Source organism: Phacochoerus africanus, chromosome X (assembly GCF_016906955.1).
Source record: "Phacochoerus africanus isolate WHEZ1 chromosome X, ROS_Pafr_v1, whole genome shotgun sequence".
Taxonomy (NCBI): Eukaryota; Metazoa; Chordata; class Mammalia; order Artiodactyla; family Suidae; genus Phacochoerus; species Phacochoerus africanus.
In genome coordinates this window covers 60,117,617-60,143,899 of record NC_062560.1, presented here as the reverse complement: position 1 = coordinate 60,143,899, position 26,283 = coordinate 60,117,617, and the positions used below count along the sequence as shown (strand labels likewise).

The window sequence follows — 26,283 nt, the reverse complement described above, 5'->3', positions numbered from 1 at the left end:
TTATGATTCCTATTCTGAATATTTCATATAAATTCAATAATAAACTATGTGGCCTTTTATACCTAGCTTCTTTCAGTTAGTATGTTTTCAAGGTTCATATAAGTTGTAGCATATGCATATACTTCATTTGTTTTTATGGTGCAACTGATTTTTGACAAAGAAACAAAAACAGTTCAATGGAAAAAATATAGTCTTTTTAATAAATGATGCTGGAGTAACTGAACATCCATAGATTTTTAAAAAATCCATCTTTAACTAAACTTCATCCTTATAACAAAATTAATACAGATTACTATTTTTTTTTGTCTTTTTGCCATTTCTTGGGCCGCTCCCGCGGCATATGGAGGTTCCCAGGCTAGGGGTCGAATCGGAGCTGTAGCTGCCAGCCTAGCCAGAGCCACAGCAACGCAGGATCTGAGCCACGTCTGCGACCTACACCACAGCTCACGGCAACGCCGGATCGTTAACCCACTGAGCAAGGCCAGGGATCGAAGCTGCAACCTCATGGTTCCTAGTCAGATTCGTTAACCACTGTGCCACGACGGGAACTCCCAGATTACTATTTTAAGTGTAATCTGCGAAACTACAAATAGGAGTTCCTATGGTGGCTCAGCGTGTTAAGAACTCGACATAGTGTCGGTGAGCATATGGTTTTGATCCCTGGCCTCGCACAGTATGTTAAGGATCTGGCATTGCCACAAGCTGTAGATGCAGCTCAGATCCGATATTGCCATGGCTGTGGCATGGGCCTGAAGCTGCAGCTCAGATTCCACTCCTACCTCAGGAACTTTCATGTGCTGCAGGTGCAGATGTAAAAAGAAAGAAAAAAAAATACAAAACATCTAGAAAAAAAAAAAAACATAGGAGCAAATCTTTTGAACCTAGTAGAACTAGGCAAAAAGGTCTTAGGATTGGTACCAAAAACATGATCGATTTCTTTAAAAGTAGTAAATTGGACCTCATCCAAATTAAACCTTTTACTCAAGGTTTAATTGACCAATTGCCTTCTTAAAAGGATGAAAGGATAAGCTATAGACAGGAAAAAAATATTTGCAAACTATAGACTGAACAAAGGAGTAGTATGTTGAACTTATAAAGAGCTCTCAAGATGCAATGGTTAAAAAACTCCAATTAGAAAATGAAAAATAGCTCTCTGGGCTCGGACCGGGTTTGCGTCAAAATGGCCAAACGCACCAAGAAGGTCGGAATCGTGGGCAAATACGGGACCCATTATGGTGCTTCCCTCAGGAAAATGGTGAAGAAAATTGAAATCAGTCAGCACGCCAAGTACACCTGCTCCTTCTGTGGCAAAACCAAGATGAAGAGACGAGCTGTGGGCATCTGGCACTGTGGTTCCTGCATGAAAACGGTAGCTGGTGGTGCCTGGACCTACAACACCACTTCTGCTGTCACAGTAAAGTCTGCCATCAGAAGACTGAAGGAATTGAAGGACCAGTAGAAGCACCACCAGTGGAAATTTTGCTAGCCTATAATAAATGGGTTAATTTATGTAACAGAACTACTTTGGTTTGTTGACATTCTTATTTGCATTAATTTTGCTTTCTTAAAAAAGACTTGGAAATTAAAATCCTTTTAATTTTCTTATAAAAAAAAAGAAAATGAAAAATAAAAAAAGACATGAAGGAGTTCTGTCATGGTGCAGCGGAAAGGAATCTGACTAGGAACCATGAGGTTGTGGGTTCGATCCCTGGCCTTGCTCAGTGGGTTAAGGATCTGACATTGTCATGAGCTGTGGTGTAGGTCAGACACGGTTCAGATCCCACGTTGCTGTGGCTGTGGTGTAGGCTGGGAACTGTAGCTCCCACTGGACTCCTAGCCTGGGAACCTCCATATGTGGTGTGTGTGGCCCTAAAAAAAAAAAAAAAAAAAAGACATGAAGCAAGAGACATTTTACCCAAGAGGATATACAGATACCAAATAAGCATATCAAAAGATATTCTGCCTCATTAGCCACTAGGAAAATGTAACTTCAAACCACAATGAGATATTACTACCCACTTATCCAAATAACTAAAAGAAAAATCAGTGACAATACTAAATGGTAGCAAGGATGAGGGAAAACTGGATCACTCATACATTGCTAATGGAAATGGAAAATAATAAAATTAGCATCAATAACAATTTGGCAGTTTTTTTATAAAACTAAACATATCACTACCAGACAACCCAGTAATTGCACACTTGATTAATAATCCCAGAGATATGGAAACTGATGTTCACATAAAAACTTGTATAAAAATATTTATATCAGGTTAATTCATTATAACCAAAACTGTTAACAAACCAGTTCTTCAGCATGTGAATGGTTCAACTATAGCAACAGAAGGAACAAACTACTGATAAATACAACTTGGAACTGTGCTGAGTGAAGAAAGAACATATACTCTGATTTCTTTTATATAACATTCTAGAAATGAGAAAATCATAGAGATGGAGAAAAGATTAGTGGTTGCCATGAGTTAGGTATACAGGAGGGGTATTGGGTGTGGCTAATAAGAGAGCAATAGGAAGGATCCTCATGGTAATGGAATTTTTCTGTATTTTTACCATATTGAATCCTGGCTGTTATATTGTATCATAATTTCACAAGATGTTACCTTTAGAGGAAATGGGGTAAGTGGTACACAGGATGTCTCTGTATTATTTTTACATGTGCATGCCAATGTACTATTATCCCAAAATAAAAAGGTTAATTTTTAAAATAAGATGAAATAAAGACTTTCTCGGAGATTAAAAAAAGCTCAAAGAATCTGTCACCAGCCTACTCACAGCAGAAGAAATGTTATAGCACATCCTTCAGGAAAAGTTAAAATGACAATATACAGAAATATGGATTTATTAACAGGAATAAAGAGCAGCAGGTATGGTAACTACATGGGTAAACACACAAAGTTTTATTTCTTACTGCATATATTATAAACCCTAAAGCAACCATTAAAATGGTAAAATAGAATTACAGCTATTAACCCAATAAATGCACACAATCATAACAATATTCACTTAATCCAAAAGAAAGCAAAAATGAGGACAAAGGGAATAAAGAATAGATGGGAGGAATTCCCACCGTGGCTCAGCAGAAACAAATCTGACTAGTATCCATGAGGACACAGGTTTGATCCCCAGCCTTGCTCAGGGGGTTAAAGGATCTGGCATTGCCGTGTAGGTCACAGACACAGCTCAGATCTGGCATTGCTATGGCTGTGGCATAGGACAACTGCTGCAGCTCTGATTCAACCCCTAGCTTGGGAACCTCCATATGCTGCGGGTATGGCCCTTAAAAAAATTAAAAAGAAAGAAAGAAAAGATGGAAGAAACAGAAAACAAACAACAAAAGGCAGAGTTAAACTTAACCATATCAATGATCATATTAAATGTATATGATCTAGACACCTCAATTAAAAGGCAGAGACTATCAGACTGGATAAAAAAGCAATACTTAACTATACACTGCCTGCAAGAAATAGAATTTAAATATAAAGACAAATATATAGCAGAAATTGACACAACATTGTAAGTCAACTATAATTTAAAAAATCTAAAAAGGAGTTCTCGTCATGGCTCAGTGGTTAATGAACCTGACTAGCATCCATGAGGACATGGGTTCAATCCCTGACCTTGCTCAGTGGGTTAATGATCCAGCATTGCAATGAGCTGTGGTATAGGTTGCAGACACGGCTCAGATCCCACGTTGCTGTGGCTCTGGTGTAGGCTGACAGCTACAGCTCCCATTGGACCCCAGCCTGGGAACCTCCATGTGCCATGGGTGCGGCCCTAAAAAGACAAAAAAAATAAATTAAAAAAAAAGATGCAAAATGGTTAAAGGTAAAAGGATGAAAAAAGATACACCATGCTATCTATCATTAATCCAAAAAAAGCCATATTTATAGTAATCATGCAAAGTAGATTTCAGTGCAATAAATATAACCAGGGACAAAGAAAGTCATTTCATAGTGATAAAGGGATGGATTCACAAAGGGAGCAACAACTCAAAATATTTATGCACCTAATGACAGAGCTTCACAATACATAAACCAAAAAGTTAACTGCAAGGAGAAACAGACAAATGCACAACTATACTCAGGGATTTCATTACTCCCTCTTCAATAATTGATAGAATAAGTAAAACAGAAAATCTAAGGGGATGGGGACTTTGCAAACTACTACCAACCAAGGTAAACTAATTGATATTTATAGAATACTTCACTAAGCATTTGAAGAGTGCTCATTCTTTTCACCTGCACATAGAACCAAGACAGACCATATTCTGAGCCATAAAATGTCTTAATTAATTTAAAAATATTCAAGTCACAAGAAGTATTATCTTACCACAATGAAATTAAAATATAAATCAAAAACAGAAATATATCTGAAAAATCATCAAGTATTTGGATAAATAATGTAATTCTAACTATTCTGCCAACAAATAAATCAAAAAGAAAATAAGAAAAAGATTTTGATCTGAATGATGATGAATATACAATGTATCAGAATTAATAATTTGGGAAAAATTTATAGCACTAATGCCTATAATTGAAAACAATAAGAAAGTTCTCAAATCAATGACCTCAGTATCCTACACTAAGGAAGTAGTAAAAGAACAAATTAAATTCACATAAGAAGAAATGTTTGTAAAAATTAACATTTGACTCTAAAAACTGGAAAAATGTAAAGCACCTAAAATAATGAACAATAATAAAGAACAATGCTGGAGGACTTACATTACTCTCTCTGGGACATAATATAAAGCTACAGTAATCAAGACAGTATACACTTCTATAAAGATAGACAAAATGATAACTGAAGCATCATAGAGTCTAGAAAAAGACCTAAGCTTATATTGTCTATTAATTTTCATCAAAGGTGCCAAGGCAATATATTGGAAAAAAACTGTTTATTCAACAAATGGTGCATAAACAAATGGAAATCCATATGCAAAAAAGGAATAAATCACTCTTACCTAACATTATGTACAAAATTAAGTCAATATGAATCATAGACTTAAATGTGAGGGGTAAAACTATAAAACTTCTAAACAAAAACATAGGGGAAACGCTCAGTGTCCTTGAGTTAGCAGAGATTTCTGAGACATAAACCCACAAATTATTAAAGTGAAAAAAATAATTAAAATGGATCTAACTAACATTAAAAATGTTTGCCCTTCAGAAGATACCAAAGGCAAGCCACAGACTGGAAGAAAAATTTGCAAAACATGTATTTGACAGAGGACTTGTATCTAGAATACATAAGGAACTCTTACAATTCAATAATAAGATGACAAAGAACTTAAAAAATAGGCAAATTCTTAGACACTTCGCTAAAGAATACACTTGGATGGCAAATAAAGCACATGAAAAAGTGTTTAATATCATTAACCATAGGATAAATGCAAATTAAAGCCACTAAGAGATACTACTGTACACTCACTAGAAATTGCTACTTGTTTTAAAAAAAAAAATCTCATTATACCAAGTCTTTGCAAGTACATAGAACAACTGGAACTCTTATATTTTGCTAGTGGCAGTGAAAATTGTGGATGTTTGGCAGTTTTTAAAAAGGTAAATATATACCTACTACATGTCCCAGATATTCCACCATCCATTTATTTAAGAGAAATAAAAGCAGATGTGCACACATATACACAAATGTTCATAGACAGCTTTATTTGTAATAGGTAAAAAGTGAAAACAAGTCAAATATCTATCAGTTGATAGGAAAAACAAATTGTCATATACAATGTAATACTACTCAGCAGTAAAAGAGGAATGAACTATTTATACATACAACATGTATGAATATGAAAGTAATTAAGCTGAGTAGAAGAAGCCAGATAAAGAGTTCATACTGTCTGAACCCATTTACAGAAAATTTTAGAATCTGTAAAGTAATGTGTAGTGACAGAAAGTAGATTAGTAGTTGCCTGGGAGAGGAGGAGGTGAATGGGGAGGGAATAGAGGGAATACAAAGGGGCCCCAGGAAATTATGGGGAGGGTGATGGAAATGTTCATTATCTTTATTGTAGTGATGGGTATATGCATCAAATTGTAGGCTTTAAATATGCTTTATTGTATGTCAATTATACCTCAATGAAAGTGTGGAAAAAATATGGCATAGTAAACCCAATTACAAAGTTATTTGCAATTATGTTACTACTTTTAAGGATTTCTAAGTGTTCAAGATCAAGTGCCAAGAAAAGCCAGCTTTTTCTAGCCGAAGTTCAGGAAAATGGCAGACTGGCAAGACAGAAAACTTTTAGACAATCACCTCCCTACTCCACCCAAAAAAACGATAAAAATGTGGCCATACCCACATTGCGTTCAACAAGCAGGAAACCCAGACTTCTACTCTAGCCTGGCTGTAAAGAGGTGTCCCTACTACCTCCCACTGGGGAGGTGTCAGAGAAGACTAAGTGGGGAGCTGGACATTCATCCTTGCCATTTGGTAAATCTGGACTTCCACTCCTACCTAATGGTAAGAAGGCACTTCTCACCCTCCCTGTAAGGGTGGTGTCAGTGGATGCCTAGTGGGGAACCTGAACTCCCACCTCCATCTAGCAGTAATGAAGACTCCTTTCCCTGAATAGAGTATCAAAGAATAGTAAATGGGGAACCTAGACATCCACACCCACCTGAGAGGAATCAGGCAGTACCCCTCTTCCCCCACAGGTGCAGTGTTAGAAGATATCTGCTAACAGATTTAAATATGATACGTAACTTATAGCATAATATCCCAAGTGTCAAGGATTAAATTAAGAAGCACTCATTATACTAAGAATAAGGAAAACCTCAAACTTGAAAGAGAATAGGCAATCAACAGACACTGATCTTGAAATGACAAGAGATTTAGAATGATCTGATTAGGATTTTAAATCAGCTATCATAATATTCTTCAAAGAGCAATTACAAAGAATTGAAACAAAAAATAGAAAGTCTCAGCAAAGAACAAGAATATATAAAGAAGAACCAAATGTAAATTTTAGAACCGAAAAATACAATAACCAAATTAAAAAATCAATGGATGGGCTCAACAGCAGAAGAAAGAAAACTGGAAAGAATCAGTGGCTTGGAAATAGAACAATAAAATGAGCAAAAGATTAAGCAAACTGTGGTACATCCATACAGGGAATACTAACCAACAGTAAAAAGGAACAAAGAATTGACACAGGCAGTAACTTGAATGTGTATCAAGATTATTATGCTCAGTGAAAAAAGTCAATGTCAAAAGGCTATATTCTGTATGTTTTCTTTCATATAACATTGCAAAAATCACAAAGTTTTAGAGACGGAAAACAGATTAGTGGTTGCTAGGGGTTAGGGATGACCATGAATGGGAAAGGATGGGTCTGACTTCAAAAGGGGTAGGTAGCAAGAGGTAGATCTTTGTGGTGATGGAATAGTGTTATATATTGATTGGCTATACAAATTGTCACATGTGGTAAAATGACACAGAGCTAGATACACACATTATACCCATGTCAGTTTCCTGAGGTTTGTTTGGTTTTTTTGTTTATTTGTTTTAGGGCCACATGTGCAGCATATAGAAGTTCCCAAGCTAGGGATCCAATAGGAGCTGCAGATATTGACCTATGCCACAGCTACAGCAACATGGGATCCAAGCTGCATCTGTGACCTATACCACAGCTCATGGCAATGCAGGATCCCTCACTCATTGAACAAGGCCAGGGATCAAACCCTCATCCTCATGGATACTGGTTGGGTTGTTACCGCTGAGACACAACAGGAACTCCAGTCTCCTGGTTCTGATACTGCACTCCAGTTATGTAAAATGCAAATCCTGGGGAAAACTGGATGAACGGAAAAATCAGACCTCTCTTTGTTATTTTTACAACTTCGTGTGAACTTTTTTTAAAATAAAAGGTTATTTTAAAATATTTCAATGTTTTGTATTTCAATTTATATTAGATTTTATATTCATTTAAAATGTTAAAATTTATAACTTAATAAGTTATTATCTTAACATAAAGTGCTTTAAAAAGAAAAAATAAAATCAAGACATTGAAAACAACTAGAAGCACAATTCAACAAACATGGATGATGGTTATGAATGATGGATAAAAATCTGCAGGCTCCAGAGACGTCCTAAAGTGGGAAAACAAAAGCACTATCCTTCATAGTCATCTAAACTACATAATACTGAATCTGGCTACTAAAGAGAAGTATAACTGAGGTTTACTCTAATTCAACTAGGTTATTCACCACTGAAGAACGGACATTTTCAAAACAGGAAACATTATCTTTCCAATTGCAAGGTGGAACAATGTTGGCATGTGATAGGTTATCGATATATAATTGTGGAATGAATGAATGGATAAGCCAGTTTCCTTCTTATCTATGACAGTGTTGTTACAACTCTCACAGCCTTTAAGAACTTCTTTTGTGGGGGAGAGTCTGAAGGGAGATCAGAATTTTGGCTGTTTAGAGATAAACGATTGTTCCTTTCCTTAGGATAGAGTGTTAATAAATTTTATTTCCTCCAGAAATGAAATAGTTAAAAAAAACATTGTTCCAAAGCACTAATTTCTAATCATTAGGTGTACCATGCTTATGACAATTTGATTTGGGGATCTTATCCAAATCATTTTAAGTTAAAGTGACTTCAAATTAATTTTGGTTTGGGAATTTCATGCTAACCATTGAAAGGATTATAAATACCTTGGGATGCCACCCTAGACGACAAGATGTCAAAGTGAGCAAGATACCATCCAGAGAATGTCATTCCTCGGAAAAACACAGTGAGCTCAGTTCCAGCCATTGATAACAGACTCCCTTTATAAAAATATGGGAGAAGAGCTTATCTGATAAAGGCTTTATTGGGGTATCACCCATAAAGAAAAGTAAGGGGGAAAAGAACAGGAAGTATTCTTTCAAAAATACAGCAAAAACAAAGGAAAGCTAACAGGTTTTTTTTTTTTTGGTGTCCTTCTTTTATTATGTAGTTAATAACTTAATAGGGAATTTCCTTTAGAACAGAGTAAGGAATGAAAGGGGGTGGTAGTAGTGGGAGAAAGCTAAAATAAGGAAGGATAAGAAGAGAGCTACTAGTGGGGTTCAGTTCTAGATCAAGGTAACAGAGAGGAAGGACAACGAGGGATATAAACTTAGTTTTTGTTTTTTTATGGCCGCACACATGGCCTATGGAAGTTCCTGGGTCAGAGGTTGAATTCAAGCCACAGCTATGACCTACGCCACAGCTGCAGTAACACTGGATCCTTAACCCAGGGCACCACAGCAAGAACTCTAATATAAACTTTCTTTTGGGCTAATCTCATTATCCCCTTCTCAGTTTAAAAAACTGTCCCTTATGCCCACCTCTCCCTTTTTGACTAGCTCATTACTTGTCCCTGTTATATTTATGAATACTCAATCAAGATGTATTATAGCAGGTAAATGTTAGTCTGGTTTTCTAAAGGAAAGTTTGATACAGTTGAAAGATGAAATGCAATTAAAGTCTTAAAGCCTCAAATCTCATTGGTTTATATTAAATCTTGCATCTGATACTTACCCATAATCATATCCTTTTTAATCAGAGGGCACTAGAGCTAACTAATGCATCAGACAGAAAACTCTTAACCATGCTACTCTGGGGAAATTGGCATAAGCATAACATCCCTCAAATATCAGGGGCTGGCCTCAGTGCTCACAAGCACTATGAGTGAAGCCTCTCTAGTGCTAGGTCCAAACATAACATATCAAGCCACTGACTGTTTTTATTTGGCAAGTAAGGCTCTTAATAATTTACCTCTGTTACGCTGTCAAAGTTGAGGTCACATAAGGGAGCAGTTGCAGCATTCCGTAGGAATAATTCATAGCTTTCCATTCAACACAGATACTTCAGATGCACTGTCATATTTTCAAACTGCTAAATCTGATTATCTTTAGAGAGCATACCACTTACTCCCTTCAGAAAATATCATTTTTCATTCACCAATAAAAATCTCATCAGAGACATTTGAATGCCTACCAAATGTATATTCCTATAATAGATACTTAGAGAAAAAGGAAAAAAAAACAAGGAAAACAAATATTTCTTCTGAAAGATGTCTAAAATGGATATACTGACATAGCCACATGCAAAGGAGAAAAACTACTAAAGCCAAAGGGCTTCTAGGAAATCCTCACTCTTGTTGACACCTGGATACCCTGCTTATAAATGCACTCATGTAAGGGCATTGGGAATTATATGCTACAATGATTTTTGTAAATCGTGTCTTTGGTCATTGAGTTTCAAAGAGCATTGAACCAGACACTTTCTACCAAAGCCCAATTCAGAGTTTCATACCTCTATTTTCCAAAGACCACAGCTAACACAAAATCATTCCTATTTTTCTGGGCATAAGGCGATAGGTGGCTATCTCTAGCTAACGATAAAATTAGCTTCTTTGTCCCAAACTACCTATGCAAAGAAATAAGCACTTTCTCTTCCCAACACTATGAAGAATACAATCTTACCTACCAATATTTGAAAGGCCAAGAGTTTTAGCTATTGACTTTGCTGAGTTCTAATGATATCAACTTTTATTAATTTCATCCTTCAGCAAAGTGTAAAGGGAAATCACCTTTCCTCTTCCTTCTCTATCATTTCTATCCAGTTCAGATTGCTTAATAAATGGACTGATTAGTCACTGATTGTTGATCATAAAAATTAATTTGAAAAGTAGATTTGGGAAAAAAACCATCATTTCTTTTTAGAGGCAGAACGGGGTGCTCATGGAGTCTGGGCTGTCTCAGTCCACACATCTGAATTATGCACACACTGTACCAAGTGTCACAAAAATGCTTTATTTAGCCAGACAGAGACACAGATTTCACACTGAGGAGTGCAGTGCTTCCTATAGGAACAATGCCCATGTGGATAGTCAATAAACCTTTATTAAAAGCCTTTCTCACAGAGAGGAAAAGGGAGAGACAAAAGAACCAGGGGAGGGCTGATTGGAAGTTTCTGTGACGATTTCAGGAGGGAAGACTTAACCCAGACAAAAGGGAATGTCTGCATCCTTTCCAACAGAGGGGAGTGGGAACCAAGAGGAGTCACAAATCAATCAGGAATAAAGGAGACTGGGAAGTCATTCCAAATCTCTGGAAACTAGATTGCTATTCACCAAGAATTTACAACTTTCTATTTGTAAAGCATTATTACACTTCCCTGTTGCCACTAATGGCATCTGTTCTTTAAAAAGTAAGGGTCAGGGATTACATACTAATACATACTGATATTTCACCTTTCTAGGTAACTTATCCAGCACCTTCTACCACCCAGAATTAGCCAATAACCTAGAAGACAGCCAAAAATATACATTCTAAGAATAATCAAGCATCAAGACTTGTATTCTTCACTCATAAAAACATAGCATAGCATTAACACTAGAGTTGGGTTCTCATAAGAGGATTCCCTAGATCCTCATTCAATGCATACTCACTCAAAGTTGTGTCTAAAAGTAACAAGCATATTTATCTGGTTTCCAGGGGCACAAATGATTAGGAGTAGGGGAGCTGCAAAATACATCAAGTAGGAACAGCTGACAGCAGTGGAAGAGATTAAACAACTGTAAAAAGCAGATATGAAATTTTAAAAGCATAGCAGTCTGCGGACATTTAGTGTTTGGGGAAACAGTCCTATTCATATCAAATGTTCTCAGTGGAACAATTATAGTAAAGCCAAGCCAAAACCTGAGGTTCATAATGATGGAAAACCTCTAACCTTGTCCTGATTTTGTCATCTGGTAATATTACACCAAGAGCTCCAAGCAGAAGGCCCTCTTGAAGCAGTGTGATACAGTGGAGGAAAAACAGGGCACCTTCTAGTGATAAAGCTCTAGATGCATCAGTTAATCATTAAGTCTCAGATATTTTGTCTGTTAAATGTGGATACGTACTACTTCCCTCACAAGATCACCATGAAGACAAAATATGATACTGACATGATCGTACGATCATATCATACAATATAAATCATACCATACAGTTTGAAAAGTATTCATAAAATATAAAGTGCTAGATAAATGATAGCTTTCCATTTTCTTTGTTCTGCTTGCTCTAAAATATGACTATAAAAATCCACAGTGGTTATCTTTCCTTTTTCATAACTTTCTGTGTGTACTAGTTTAACACATCTCTCTTCCCCTTATACTTGCAAGGGTTTATGGTATCATCACTCTAGGTGCATCTTTCATTACTGCCTTTCCATTCATTGCTAAGCAGGGACCCTTTCCACCTCCCTGATCCCTCTTAAAGCTTTCCTTTCCTTTCCATTCCCTCCAGTACATCTTTGTCTAGCCCTTTAGAGCTCATCTCTAACTGGTTCTCCTATAGCTAGTTCCCCTTCACTCATTTGAGCTTTCCTATACCTGCTCTAAATACAGCTTTGTGTGTGTCATCCCCTGGATCAAAAGCTTTCATTAGCTTCCCAGTGCCCTCAGGATAAAATCCAAACTCACCAAACTAGCATCTATAAAAACCCATGGGAGGAATTTCTCACAGGTTTCAAGAAAATTGTGCTTCTTCTGAGAAATTGGTTCATTTTTACCTTATGAACACCTGCGGATCTTATAACGAATATTTCCCTCCTTGATCTATCTCCTTAGACACTTGGAACCAAACTTTACAGCAAGGCTATAAAGTCCCTTGTGCTGGAAACTATGTAAACCTTCCCCTGGCCTCATTTTAGTTACTTAACATTTATTTTCCCTTTGTACTCATTCTTTGGCCAATTTGTTCATGCTGTTGTTGTATTAATTTCTCTGTAAACCAACTCAAATCCTTGTTAGAATGAGGCAGAGTATAAAATGATACTATGACACTAAAGAAAATACAAGACCACATGAACAGAGGTAGAAAAGAGGCTGGGTAGCAAGAGAGGGAACAGGATGAGGATGAGAATGGGGATCTTCACTGACTTGAAGATCAATATTAGTTCAACTGTAAAGAAAATAGAGAGTGCCCTTTGGGGAACATTTACTATGAGAATTTGTAATGAACTAACATGAAAACAAATGAAGCACTTATAATAACAAATCTGTTCCTGACAACATCTCTGAAAATAGAAAGTTCTACTGCTAACCTTTTGTCTTAAAATATTTTACCAAACAAAAACTTAACGAAGTCAAAGCTAAGCAGAATATGATGACAACTTACATTTGTACTTCTTTGCTGCTTACAAAGCCCTTTCACATACAGTATTTCACTGGAACTATTCCGGACTATTCTTTTCTCTGGTTGTAGAAGCCATTCACACTGGCAAGAAGCTGTTGCAAGCAGCATTCTCCATATCTAGGTCTTTAAAAATGTGGTATTTGCTGTAATAGAGATTCATATGGTATGCTGTTTGCTCCTCTCTCTTAATCCTCCTCTGCTGGCATTTTACCTTCTTCTCTAAGTCACCAAGCTCTACTATGCCAATGTCAGTCTGATCTCTTTACCCATTCTTATGTTGAGTCTCCTTTCAGAAACATGATCTAACCCCCCTTCCTTCTCAATACCTCCCAGCCCCAGAACAGCCTCTCACTTCTTTGCACGCCTGAGCTACTCCCTCTCCAATCTCCACCTTTCCAAGAAGGCACTTGTTTTTGAAGCATTTCAGCTATGAAGACCACCCACTGTGGGGCTCACTTATTGTTCTCATTCCATATTGTACCGCACCAACTTGTATCTTTAGATTGTAAGCTCCTCAGAGAAAGGATTTTCTTCTTTGTTTAGTGCAATCAACCTATTGTAAAGAACTGTGTATACTTAGAGACTATTACTAATGCGGTTCTTCCTGGGTTTCAGTGGAATTATCTGCTGAGTCATGTGACTTCACCTGGGCTTCATTTTTCTTCCCCTGAATTATCTGGAGCCCTCTTCCAAATATTTTTAAAGTAAAAAATTAGCTCTTTCTGCTTTCAGGAGCACTCTCAGCTACACATTTGAATGTATATGCTTTATCCTGCTTTATTCTATTTTTATGGATAACAGTATCAAAAACCTTCCAAAAGGCTGCTACAAAGGTAAAACACAAAGCCATTTTCCTTCTGACTTATGTACAGATAATCTTATTCACTCCTGTTATACAGAAAAAATGACACTAGTCCACTTGGAATTGAGTATATCCTAGCTATCATTAGTTACAATGCTGTATCAGGGGAACTATGTCGGCTTAAAAAACATAAAGCCATTGATTTCTCTAGGACTAACAGAGGGTAAAGAAATCTTAAGATACACAGAGCTAGTGAATAATAAATCCCATTCTTCAAATAATGTAAAAAGTTAATTACTTGAAGTAGTCTTTAAAAATCATAATGCATTTGAAGATTAATAGATAAGATGATACATAAATTCTTGGGTGAAACCAAGAATCAAATATAATCCAAAATTCAACTTCAGCAATTGGATTCATAAGTATCAATATGGAAAGGAAAAGATTAAGTTTCTTTTTTACTTAACTTTTTTTGGACAAACTTGCCTTTTAAATTAAAGTTCATACTTAAGCATTTGCTCAAAAAATATTTGCTGATTATAAATGTTGTTCTCAGGTCTAAGCAACAGTGAAAAAACCCAAATGTAAGCAATGGAAGATGGAGAAGCAAGCACACTAAGATGATCCATAAAGTATGACTGTCATACCAGCTGTTCCTAAAGACATAGAGGTTTACACCTTGACACTGAATCTTCTTTGTCTAGGAAAATCTAGTCCACGTCATTGAAGCATTTCATCCAAGACCGCTATTTCATCCACTTCACAGGCAATAGTCTTACCCTCTACTCCACTGGAACTTCTTGTTTATGCTCAATTATCTGGATGCATCACAACATCTAACCCTTGCTCTTCGTTTACACAAAGATGGACATCTTCTAAACATTGTACTTGATATTTATTTGCAAGTAGTCTTAAGGGAAAGTTCCAAAGAGGAGCATATGATAGTAGTAGAATTGGAGGGACATAAACATGAATTATTTCAGCATCCAAAATACATTTCAGTATAAATCCTACCTCTGAATGATACACAACAAAAATGTAAATAAATTGCTTGAAAATAATGGCTCCATAGCCAAAAGATACTGTTACATTCCTATGTGCAGCCACATAAAGAGTATATTCCATAGAGAGACAGAGCTCATATTAAGATCTTTGTATAAAGAATGTTAAACTTATTCTTCCATCAATACATGGCAGTGTAAACATATCAGGACAGGTGAAGATTCCACCACCACTGTCCCTTAGTGAACATTTCAGAGGTATGTGTCTAATAGAAAATGTGATGTGACAGGTGAAGTCAGGATGATTAAAATTTGGATTATTAAAATGACATCTTGACTACCTATAATGGGTTTAGTATGAAAGTTCAGTACTGTTCACAATGCTTTGCAGTGTCCCTCCAGGCAGAATTAAATGTGTAGTGTTTTCTTCCTTGTGAACATGTTGTTAAATTGCATATATCTGCTGAGATGAGGTCAGAAAATCTTTTCAGTTATAAAGAAGGAGGTATAGACTACAGTAAGTCATTAACGTATACCAGATGACAATATTTTTCTTCCTAAAAGAGATACTTCTCATTGAATGAGAAGATGACTTATTGAATACTCACTATCATACAATCAATTATATTAAAGAAAGAGAGATTTCAACTAATGCTCAACCTTAGAGTTCAGTTAGCTAAACAAATGTTAACAGTGAATTATCATACTTGACCAACCAAGGTTGGTTAGCACCTCCTTTAAAATACTCAATTACTTGCAGGACGCCTTTTAAATAATAAGGAGACATAGCTTAACTAGTTTCTTCTTGGCCCAGCAGGATCTACCAGGACCTTCTCATGGGCTACATTCAGAAAAATGAGAAAATTAGAAGGACCAGGAGACTCACAAACACTGGGAAAGAGAAATGGGACTTAATATTAAATACAGGTAAGAGTTTATCACTAATTGATCTTTCCTCAATCAATCCTCTCATTTCTTTGGTTTGAGTAGAAATTTTTTTTCATAATTGGCATGCTGCTAGAAATCATATATTCCCAACCCATAGAACGAGAGAATTAAAGAGCTTGCCTCATGCTATTTATGGTAAATTAGCAAATGATCACAACCTAGCTGTGACAAAGAAAGGTTATAAAAGCAAACTCCTCACACCTCTTCCCTAGTTGTATCCTCTTCTTCCCTCCACAAAGCAGACACAGAACCAGATATGTGTATTATAACCTAGCTGTTACTGAGTCAGGGCCAGAAAAAAAATTGCCTGTTTGTATAAGTTTATGCAGTAATAGAGTCCACTGTAGTCAATGCAACAAAGCATCATTACTAAAGAGCCTCCAAGAGGGGATGGAAAGATCTTTGTCTTTGTAGGATTTTCCTTGAATAAAAAGAAAAATGTCCTGTGAAAGTCCTAAACACAGAAATGACTTAGAAGGAGCTTATAAAATTTCATTCCAAAGAGCTTTTAAAAATAAGATATTCATCTTTCAAGGAAGGTTTAGGTAGAGTTGAGCCTAAAGAGAGGAAGATGGATGAAACCTCTCCAAACCTATGCAGCCCTATAACTCTAAAAATGGCCTAAAATAAGATAAATTAAATATTTCTCCAGCCTAATAAAATAAAAAGGGTCTCAATTTTGCTGCACTCTGAAAATGGAATAAGATAAATGTGCCACTTATAATTACTAAACTAATCTATCCATAGATTTTGACTTTTGCCACTTGATGCTCACAAAGGTTCAACTATATATAAAGAAGACAGTTATAATTCTTCTGGTTGGGAATACTTGGGACAAAATGGTAGAGAGGAGGAAAAGTTCTGGTTAATAGGGAAAAAAATTACATATTGTGTAATATGTATGTAATAAAGACTTTAGAGTCACTTCTTCAAGAAAAAGATAAACTATGAGAGAAAGGCCTTTTTTTGCCACACACATGGAATTTGGAAGTTGTCAGGCCAGGGATCAAACTCGCGCCACAGCAGTGACCCAAGCTGCTGTAGTAACAACGCTGGATGCTTGACCTGTTATGTCACCAGGGAATTCCAAGGGAAAGGCTTTTTTACTTCATTCTTTCTTCTGACAGAAGTGGCAGCCACCTCCCCTAGAAAAAGATAGAGAAATAGAGAAATAGAAGAAAGGAAGGAAGGAAGGAAGAGAAAGAAAAAACAGAAACCTTAGTAAGAGGAATAGTTTCTAAAAGGACACATTGAGAGTCATAATTTAGCTTTGGAAAAACAGTGGTTTTCAGGGACTAAAGTCCTACTAGACCTTATATCAAGAAGGAGTTATGCTCCTACTTTAGAGTCACTCTAAACACGTGTCTCAACTCCCTGTCAATTGCTTTCTCTGTCCTGCCAAGTCTGCCCAATGACCTAGTATTCTAGACCAGTCTTACATTCCTTGCTTAGCCTTCCATTCAAGTGCTTACTTATTTCAGCTTACTTAACAAACTAATATGGATACTGTTTTAAGTACTTTATAAATATCAACACATTTAATCATCAACACAGCCTTATGAGAGAAGTTCTATTATCCTCATTTTATAGATGATAAAAACTTAGATTTGGAGAAGGTTAATTAGCTGACCCAAAGACCACAGTGCAAGTAAATGGTGGAGCAGAGATTAGAACCCAGGCAGCTCAAGAGCCCATGCTGATAGCCACTATACTATGCTATCTTCACAAAGGAGACGGTTGAATAATGGTTGTTGATTTACCAATTATGCTCAAAATTCCCTGATTTTCTTTTTTTAAAATATGCCATAATGTTAAAGCTATAATTCTTTAGCACATACATACAACATATCACACAAAAGGCCTTTTCAGCACAATCCTTAGTAATAAAGTTTTACACACTCTTGGGGATGGACGGGAATAGAACTCTGCAAATCGCCTTATTTCTTGTCCTTAGATAAACTCTCTTTTGTAAACAGAAGAGTGTGGTTTTTGATCCCAACTATTTTTCTATTATAGTTTTAACAGGTATTTTGCTAAATCCTATTAGCCTCGGGGCTAAAAGCAAGGTATCTGGATCACATTGAAGGCAACAAGAAACATCAGATCCTAGAAGTCTCTCCCCTCAAATTCTAGAACTCTTCAAGTTTTCCATTTTCTCCTGTGCCAGACAGGTCTTGTCTATATCTGTTAACTGCTCCTCACAACCACAGGAGACAGTTAAGCTGCTTTCTCCAGGGGCTATTTCCTTCACTTGCCCTCCTGACTAGCCTGGCAACTGTTGAACCAACCACTGTTAGTCTGCCAATTCCCAGGGCTCTGCCAGACTCATTTGGGCTTCTACTTTTCCAAATCACTGTCTCTCCTGATGGTCCTAACCACCAACCTTCCAACACTCTTATTTTGAACTACTCAGTTACTAAAACTAGAAAGAGAAGTTAGTCTTAATTCTTTCCTCTACCTCCACATCCATTCCATTAGCAAGCCCTGCTGACTCTATCTTCAACCATAACCCAAATCCTTCCGTTACTCTCATTTTCCACTGTTACCATCCTGACTGGTCTCCCTGCTTCCACTTGACCTTCTTCCTGCAATCCACTGTCCACTCTGCAGACAGTTACTGTGTTAAAAACACAATCTGATCAATTGTACTCCTCCTTAAAATCTTCCAATGGCCTCCCACTGCACTAAGAATAAAATCCAAATTCCTTACCCTAGCCTATAAATCCCACTGTGACACCACTGATGTTTTCCTTTGGTTCCTAAGAAAGGCCAAACTCTTCCTAATCTCAGGGATTATGAACTCATCTTTTCCTTTACCTGGAACACTCTTTCTCTCCTGGCTTTTTTTCTGGCTAGATCCAGCTCATCTTCAAGTCTCAGCTTAAATGCTATCTCCTGAAAGAGGTCGTCTAACCATTCTATCATAAGTATCCTTTCCATCATGATTCCTTTATCTTACAACCCTGTTTACTTCTTTCTTCATATTTGTTACCATCTGACATTTTGGGGAGGTATTTATGAAATTACTTGCCTCCCCCTCCCCAGTAGAGCTATAAGCTCTAAAAGCACAGGGACTATTTCCACTCCTCACTGTATCTTCAGTGCCTAGGCCCTCAGAACATGTGTTTGGGAGTGAGGAAATAGCTGCCCATTGCACTGCATGGAGGAAGTCTCTGCTAGTGTTAGAGCTCTGAATCCTGGGCCTTTCTGCGGTTACCTCTCTATCATGCTGTACAAGACATCAAATTCCTTTCCTTGCAGCCTCAGCAGTACCAAGTATTTCTGTTTCCCCTGATTCCATTTCTAGAGGCTATGGCATTATGTTAGCCACACTTCTTCCCATCATCCAGAAGCTGGTGCCTCCATTCAACTTCTTTCTTCTGGTGTCAAGAGAGGGGAGAGGAATTTCTTTTTGCCTAAGAAAAACCTTCATTTTTTTCCTATCTGCATCCACTTGCAAGAGTTATGACTTCTCTCCTCTCACTCCAAAACACCTTTGCTTCCACTGCAAGCCAGTTTCTATATGCCTAAGACTCCAATTTATACCTTCTTTTCTGCTCTGAAGAAGCATACAGTGGAAGTCACAGATGTTCTGTGGGCTTAAAAAAATCAAATCATAATAGCAGTCTGAAAAATCCCACCATTTTCCTTAATAAAATTACACCCAAGAAGACACAATGGAAGAAAACTATATGTAGGAGAAAAGAAGTTTGGGTTGGTAGGGGTGGTTAAACTTCAGAGTTCTGAGTCCCAATCTCTACATAGACACTCTCCCTAAATTACCAACCTTAGACTATTTGGGTGTGATTTCACTAATGGAGCTGGCCAGTTTCCTTGAAAGCCCTACTTGCAGCATTTCCATGGCAACCTGGAGCAAACTTGACTTCTTGCTCGGTGTTTGCATAAAGAAGAGGCAGCTATAATGCAAACAATGGGAGAGAGAAAAGAGAGAGACTGAAAAGAGAATGAGAAGAGAGGCAGAGAACAGAAGAGACAGAGAAAATGAAAGAGAACAAAAGCCACAGAGAGAATGAGAGCAAGAAAATGAGAGAAAACAAGAAAGAATGAGTTGAAGGAAGAAAGGGAGGAGGGATGGAGGAGTACAGGTTCTTGGTTTTCAGAATTTACCTTTTATGGCTGAATGTTTCTGGGGCACTCGATATTTTGGAACACATGAGATAAGTCAACTCAATTAGTGAGGCTGTTAGTATTTTATTTGTGGGGTCTCTTCCTTCTTAATGAGCAATGAAGAGACTGTCTGATGATCCAGAGAACAAGGGAGCCATAGTAGAAAAGATTTTGGAGCTCAGAGACATGTATTTGTTTTTTCCCTTTGTGATAGCTCTGATTAAAGGTTAATTAATGGAAGACAGGAGGCAGACTCATTAGCTGGCAAGATCACCAATCTCAATAGTATTACCTATAAGAACTGCTGCTCTGATCTATTAGTACAGTAGCTTTCAAAGTCCACCAAAGGTACTTTCATTCTATTTTTCCCAAAAGGACCCCATTTATGAAAGGTTTAATCTCCTGGACAAATGGCATTTATTAATCAATCATTCTTTAGATTTTATCAATTGAAAACATATAGCTATCCATCAGAACTTGTGATCAGTATGAGATAATGAATGTTATCATGAGTTGACAGGATTCCAAGGCAAAGCATAGAAATTGGACATGTTAATTAGCACATAAAAACTGCTCAAAGATCCTCATTCTTGCCCTTCAGACTCCAGCTGAATTGTGATCTAAAGAATCCCACATAGCTCTTCAGTGAAAAAAAAAATTAAGTAATGGAGAAATACATTTTTCTATATATTAAAAAATAATTCAGAAGTCCAAAGCAGAGAGGAAGAGGAGCTTAGTTGCAGGTTGATGCTATCTGGACACCTCTTTAGGCAGAATGAGAGAGAAGAAAATCATGGGCTCTAGAGTAGGCAAACCTGCCAAATTCTACAACAAGAAAATACCAGCTTGTGCCCTTAGGCAAGTTATTAAGTTTCAAGTTCTTTATCTGAAAATGAGGATGATATCACCTACTTTAAAACACCATTATGAGGATCAGATGAGAAATATATAAAGCACCTAGCAACACTACACCCCCTACCCTCCACCCTTGCTACTCCAAACCGCAATGTCTTTTTATTAGCCTCTAACATCTTTTCTCAAAGATAACCTGCTGACTACCAAAACCAGTAGGTAGATACTAGCTTCTTGTGCTCTTTCACCCGTCTTATTGAGCATGTACTCTTTAATTACGAGTTGCCCCTGTTGATCTTCTAGGTACAGAAATATGCTGGAGTATCTTTGTAACATTGTCTTTATGAGATCATGCAGTAGAGCCATGCACTTGATAGAAATGCTATAACCAAATATTTCAGTAATAATTCCAATGATAAGACTTATGGGAGCCACACGGCCTCAGAGTCAGATACCCTGGGTCAGAATTTCATATCTACCCTTTCTTGCTATGTAATTTTGGAAAAGATGCTTCATTGTTTTGAGCCTCAGTTTCTTCATCTGTAAAACTGGAATATAATACCTACTTCATAATATTTCTATAAGGATTAAATGAGATAATATATGTAAAGGGCATGGCACACAGATGTTCAAAAACAGGTTGTCAGTTTTATTATATCACCTTGATATGCTGGAGAATAAGCACCAACAATGTACTATTCTCCTGAGAGGGTACATCATTCACAGAGAGAAGGCTTGAGGTTGGCACAAAGTAGGGTATTCAACATGAATCATCTGCTTGCTTTCTTCATCAAATATTACTGATAACATATCACTTGTGCCCAGATAAGTAATTAAAATCCTCTTATAACACCAGAATAAGATTCTGGAAACATGATATAACAGTCTCTAAATCTGGTGTCTCATAAAATGTCTCCATCTCACGTAGCATGAAGTTTAAGTTCATTGATTCAGACCAGATGGAAATGTAACACATTTCCAAAATTAGCCACCTTAACTATTGCCAGATCTTTATAAAATAGAAACGAGCCATGGATATTCTGCTAATGCCTGGGTATTGAACATGTCCACCTACCTAGGGTGAATTACCCTAAGACTTCATGTGAGCAATTAACTCTATCTTTGGTTATACTTCAATTTTTAAAAATCACACAATTTTAGAAACTTTCTAGCATCATTTTCACTTGGATGGTGGTGGAAGAAGGCATTATTATAGAAAAGGCAAGTAATATCATGGTGTGACACTAAAAGCACTTAATAAGAGTCAGAGATTGACTTGTTATGTAATCTTAGCCCAGGGAATTAGCTCTATAGGCCCAACTTTGCTCATGTGCAAATTAAGTAAATCAACACAGGTGATGTTTTCCTGCTCTAAGAGTCTACCATCTTAAGTTTGTACATTGAGACAAATAAATGAGAGTTCATAATACAAAAATCCATATATAATGCTATATAGTACCTAATATTTAGCAGTAATTAGTAGATATTATGGTCTAGTCTTCTTCTTTATCCCTACCACAACTGATGCCTTAGACAATTTCCTCAATGATCTATGGAAAAATGAAGATAGTAAGAGTAGTAATAGGGATAGTGGTGGTAGTGATGGTGGTGATAATAGTGGTAAAACTTATTTCAACTTCCTTTGAGCCATATATTGCTATAAATACTTAACAGGCATTAACTCATTTAATCTTCACAACAACACTAGAATGGAGGTACCCTTATTGTGTCCACTTGGCAGAAAAGGAAGATGAGGCACAGAAAATTAAAGTGACTTGCCTTAACCATGGAAGAGCAAGAATTCAAACTTAGAGTTTTACTCTGAATCATCATGCAAAAAGGAAGTTAACAGAAGAGTACTAGACCAGGAATTTCACTTCCAGCAAAGATGGAATAAAACCAGATTTACTCTCCTTACTTACAATTGAAAATAAGGGGAACAAAGATGTAAAATAAATTTTTTCCCAGATATTGACAACAAGTAGCACAGGACTGTGACCTGCCCCCAAAAGGGAAATGAACAAGGTAAGTGTAATTATTGTCCCAATATATTATGTGGTGGCAGCTTCCTGGTAAGGAGCGGGAATTTTTAAAAAGCCCAGTGGATTCATTGAGTTGAAGAACAAGATACTAGAATTCACAGAAGCCAATGTGATTTGAGAATACAGGAAGTAAAGGAGCAACACAGAGTGTGAGCTCAAGAGATCCATAAAGAGATCATTCTTGAGTCTTTGGCTAATTACTAAAAACTGTATGTGCATGAGAGGGAGCTACACAAGGTTGGGGATAAAAATGTCATAAAGGAACGGGGGGAATGACTTCCAGGATAGTGACATAATTCAAAACTCAGCTAAAGAACCATAACTGGTGAAGATTATAAAAATGTAACAACCAGGAATTCCCATTGTGGCTCAGTGGTAACGAACCCAACTAGTATCCATGACGATGTGGGTTCAATCCCTGGCCTCGTTCAGTAGGTTAAAGATCCGGCATTGCCATGAGCTGTAGTGTAGGTTGCAGATGTAGCCTGGATCTGGCACTGCTGTGGCTGTGGCTGTGGCAGTGGCATAGGCACTGGCAGCTGCGGCTCTGATTCAACCCCTAGCCTGGGAACCTCCTTATGTCGCAGGTGTGGCTCTAAAAAGAAAAAAAAAGTAACAACTAAAACTCTCTGGAAACTGTTGTAAGTTTCCAGAGTAAATGGATAAACATTTCTTCAAGAAAATCTACTAAATTTTGGTAAGACCAATGAGAGTCTGTGGCACTGTAGAAATGATCTATACCCTGTGTCCACCCCCTGCTCCCCAGCTCAGTGTGACAGAAACTACTCTGGCAGTTGCTGCCAATAACACAAGGTTCTCTCTACCCTCACCTAAAAACTTAGGTTTACAATGTCACATGGGATGGGGCAAAATTGCCCACATTAATTATCCCCCAAACCTGTGTTTCAGAAGCTCTAATCCCATCAGGTATGGCTGGGACCCCCTCCCTCTACCCAGCTACCACTCTAAGAGCAGAATTTCTCCAGGAATGGCATGCCACGAATACTGAGCTTCAAATGCCCTCACCTCAGCTTACTTACAAGGTGAGGTTCAACATCAAGAGTCCACAAGCTACCACTTCCAGCCATCACTTCATGAATAAAACAAGAATGTAACCAAGAGACGCAGGCCACTGTCACAACCTCCAGCTCTGGAAAAGCAGTATAGGTGTTTTTACCAGTGGCACAGAAAGGCATAAGAATAGAGGGTTCCATAATTCTCCCTGAGAACACTGACTTTATTTTGAATAGAGGATAGTAATTTTAAGGCTTTGAGCACTTTGGAAAACAATGAAGATTTTGATGATGAACACTTAAGAAGGGGCTTGTTGCTCCATGATAGCAAAACTATACATCAGCTAGAAGCTTAACAGAAACAGCCAGGGGAAGAAAAGGCCTTCCAGGGTCAGAATAAATCTCAAATATTGATTTCAAAACTACCCCTGCAAAAGGGCCTAATTTAACTGGATAACATGGGAGTAATTCATGACCTAGAACATTGTCAATAACAGTAAAACAACTGGATGGTTAATGGTGGTAATAGCTGGCTATGAGACAGACAACAGAGGTATCAGAGACAGACACAATCAAACAGAGCTCAGCTATAAAACCACTGCCACCCCAAGTTTACTATGCACACACCAAATCTTGTACCCTCTGAGGAAACATCAGATTTCACATTGTGAGGGAAAAAGACTTCAATGAACTGGTAGAGCCAAGCCACTAAACAAATAAACAATAAGCAACAATCCTGGAAGGGGAGAAGCTGTAATCAGCACTCATATTGCTACAACACATCATCTAAAATGTCTAGTTTTCAACAACAACAAAATTACAAGACATGCAAAGAAACGGAAAAGTGTGATTCATACATAAGAAAAAAAGTACGCAATAAAAACTGTCTTTGAAAGGGTCAGGAGTTCCCATCATGGTTCAGTGGTTAATGAACCTGACTAGTATCCATGAGGATGTGGGTTCAATCCCTGACCTTGCTCAGTGGGTTAAGGATCTGGCGTTGCCATGAGCTGTGGTATAGGTGGCACAAGTGGTTCGGATCCCGCATTGTTGTGGCTGTGGCATAGGCCAACAGCTATAGCTCTGATTCAACCCCAGACTGGGAATTGCCATATGCCATGGGTTAAGCCCTAAAAAGACAAAAAAAGAGAGAAAGGGTCCAGATATTGGATGTAGTAAATAAAGTTTTCAAAGCAGGTAGTATGGACGTTTAAAAAAACTTAAAGGAAATTGCTGTTAAAGTAATAAAGGAAACTATAATAACAATTCCTTATCAAATATAGAATCTAATTAAACAGATATAAATAATTTTTTAAAGAAAGAAGAAGAACCAAATAAAAACTCCAAAGTTGAAAAGTGTAATTAAAGTCAAAAGTTCACTAGAGGGGCTCAACAATAGATTTGATTAGCAGAAGAAAGATTCAGTGAACTTGAAGAAAGAGTAGCAGATTACACAATCCAAGGAACAGAGAGAATGAAGAAAAATGAACAGAACCTCAGAACAGTGCATGACTCCATTAAAAACACCAACATGTATGTAATGGGGAAGAGAGGGGAAAATGGGCAAAAAAAAAAAAAAAATAGAAGAAATAATGATTGAAAGCTTCCCAAAGTTGGTGAAAAACATTAACCTTCACATAACATGAAATTCAAGGAACTCTAAGTAAGATAAAGGTATGAGATCCAAACCCAGGCAAACCATAGCAAAAATGCTGAAAGACAAAGAAAAAATTAAAATGTCAAATGCTGTAAGAGAAAATCAACTCAGCACACTCAAAGGTACTCAGTAAGTTAAAAGCTGAAGCTCCATCAAAGACAATGCAGGCCAAAAGTCATTAGGACAATACTTTCAAAGTGATGAAAGAAAATAAAAATTGTCAGCCAAGAACCTTCAATAAGGAAAAACTATCTTTCAAAATTGAAAATGAAATAAGGATATTCCCAGAAAACAGAAATTGAAAGGATTTGTTACTAGCAGAACTCCTTTATAAAAAATGCTAAAAGGCAGTTCCCCGGCATTGGATAGAACACTCCACCTAACAACAGCAGAATATATAGTCTTCTCAAGTGTACATGGGACATCTCTAGGTTCGACTATGTAAGAGGCCAAAAAACAAGCCCTCAATAAATTGAAAAGGACATATATAACACTCTGACTACAATGGAATGAAATTAGAAATTAATTTGGCAAATTCACAGATATGTGGACTTTAAACAAGACACTTCTAAGTAACCCATGGGGCAACGAAGAAATTACAACATATCAAAATTTATGGGATGCAGCTAAAACAATGCTTAGAGGGAAATTTA

At 37.1% G+C, this 26,283-nt stretch overlaps 2 protein-coding genes across 5 annotated transcripts in view; one reads left to right on the top strand and one right to left on the bottom strand.

Annotated features, from left to right (window-relative positions):
• EDA (ectodysplasin A) overlaps positions 1-26,283 on the bottom strand; it is a 336,815-nt gene that overhangs the window by 227,633 nt on the left and 82,899 nt on the right. The gene's annotated exons all lie outside the window — the stretch shown is intronic.
• LOC125118494 (60S ribosomal protein L37a-like) lies at positions 1,155-1,519 on the top strand. Its single transcript, XM_047765049.1, has one exon. It carries the CDS (start codon positions 1,181-1,183, stop codon positions 1,457-1,459), a length of 279 nt encoding a protein of 92 aa, XP_047621005.1. The 5' UTR covers positions 1,155-1,180; the 3' UTR covers positions 1,460-1,519.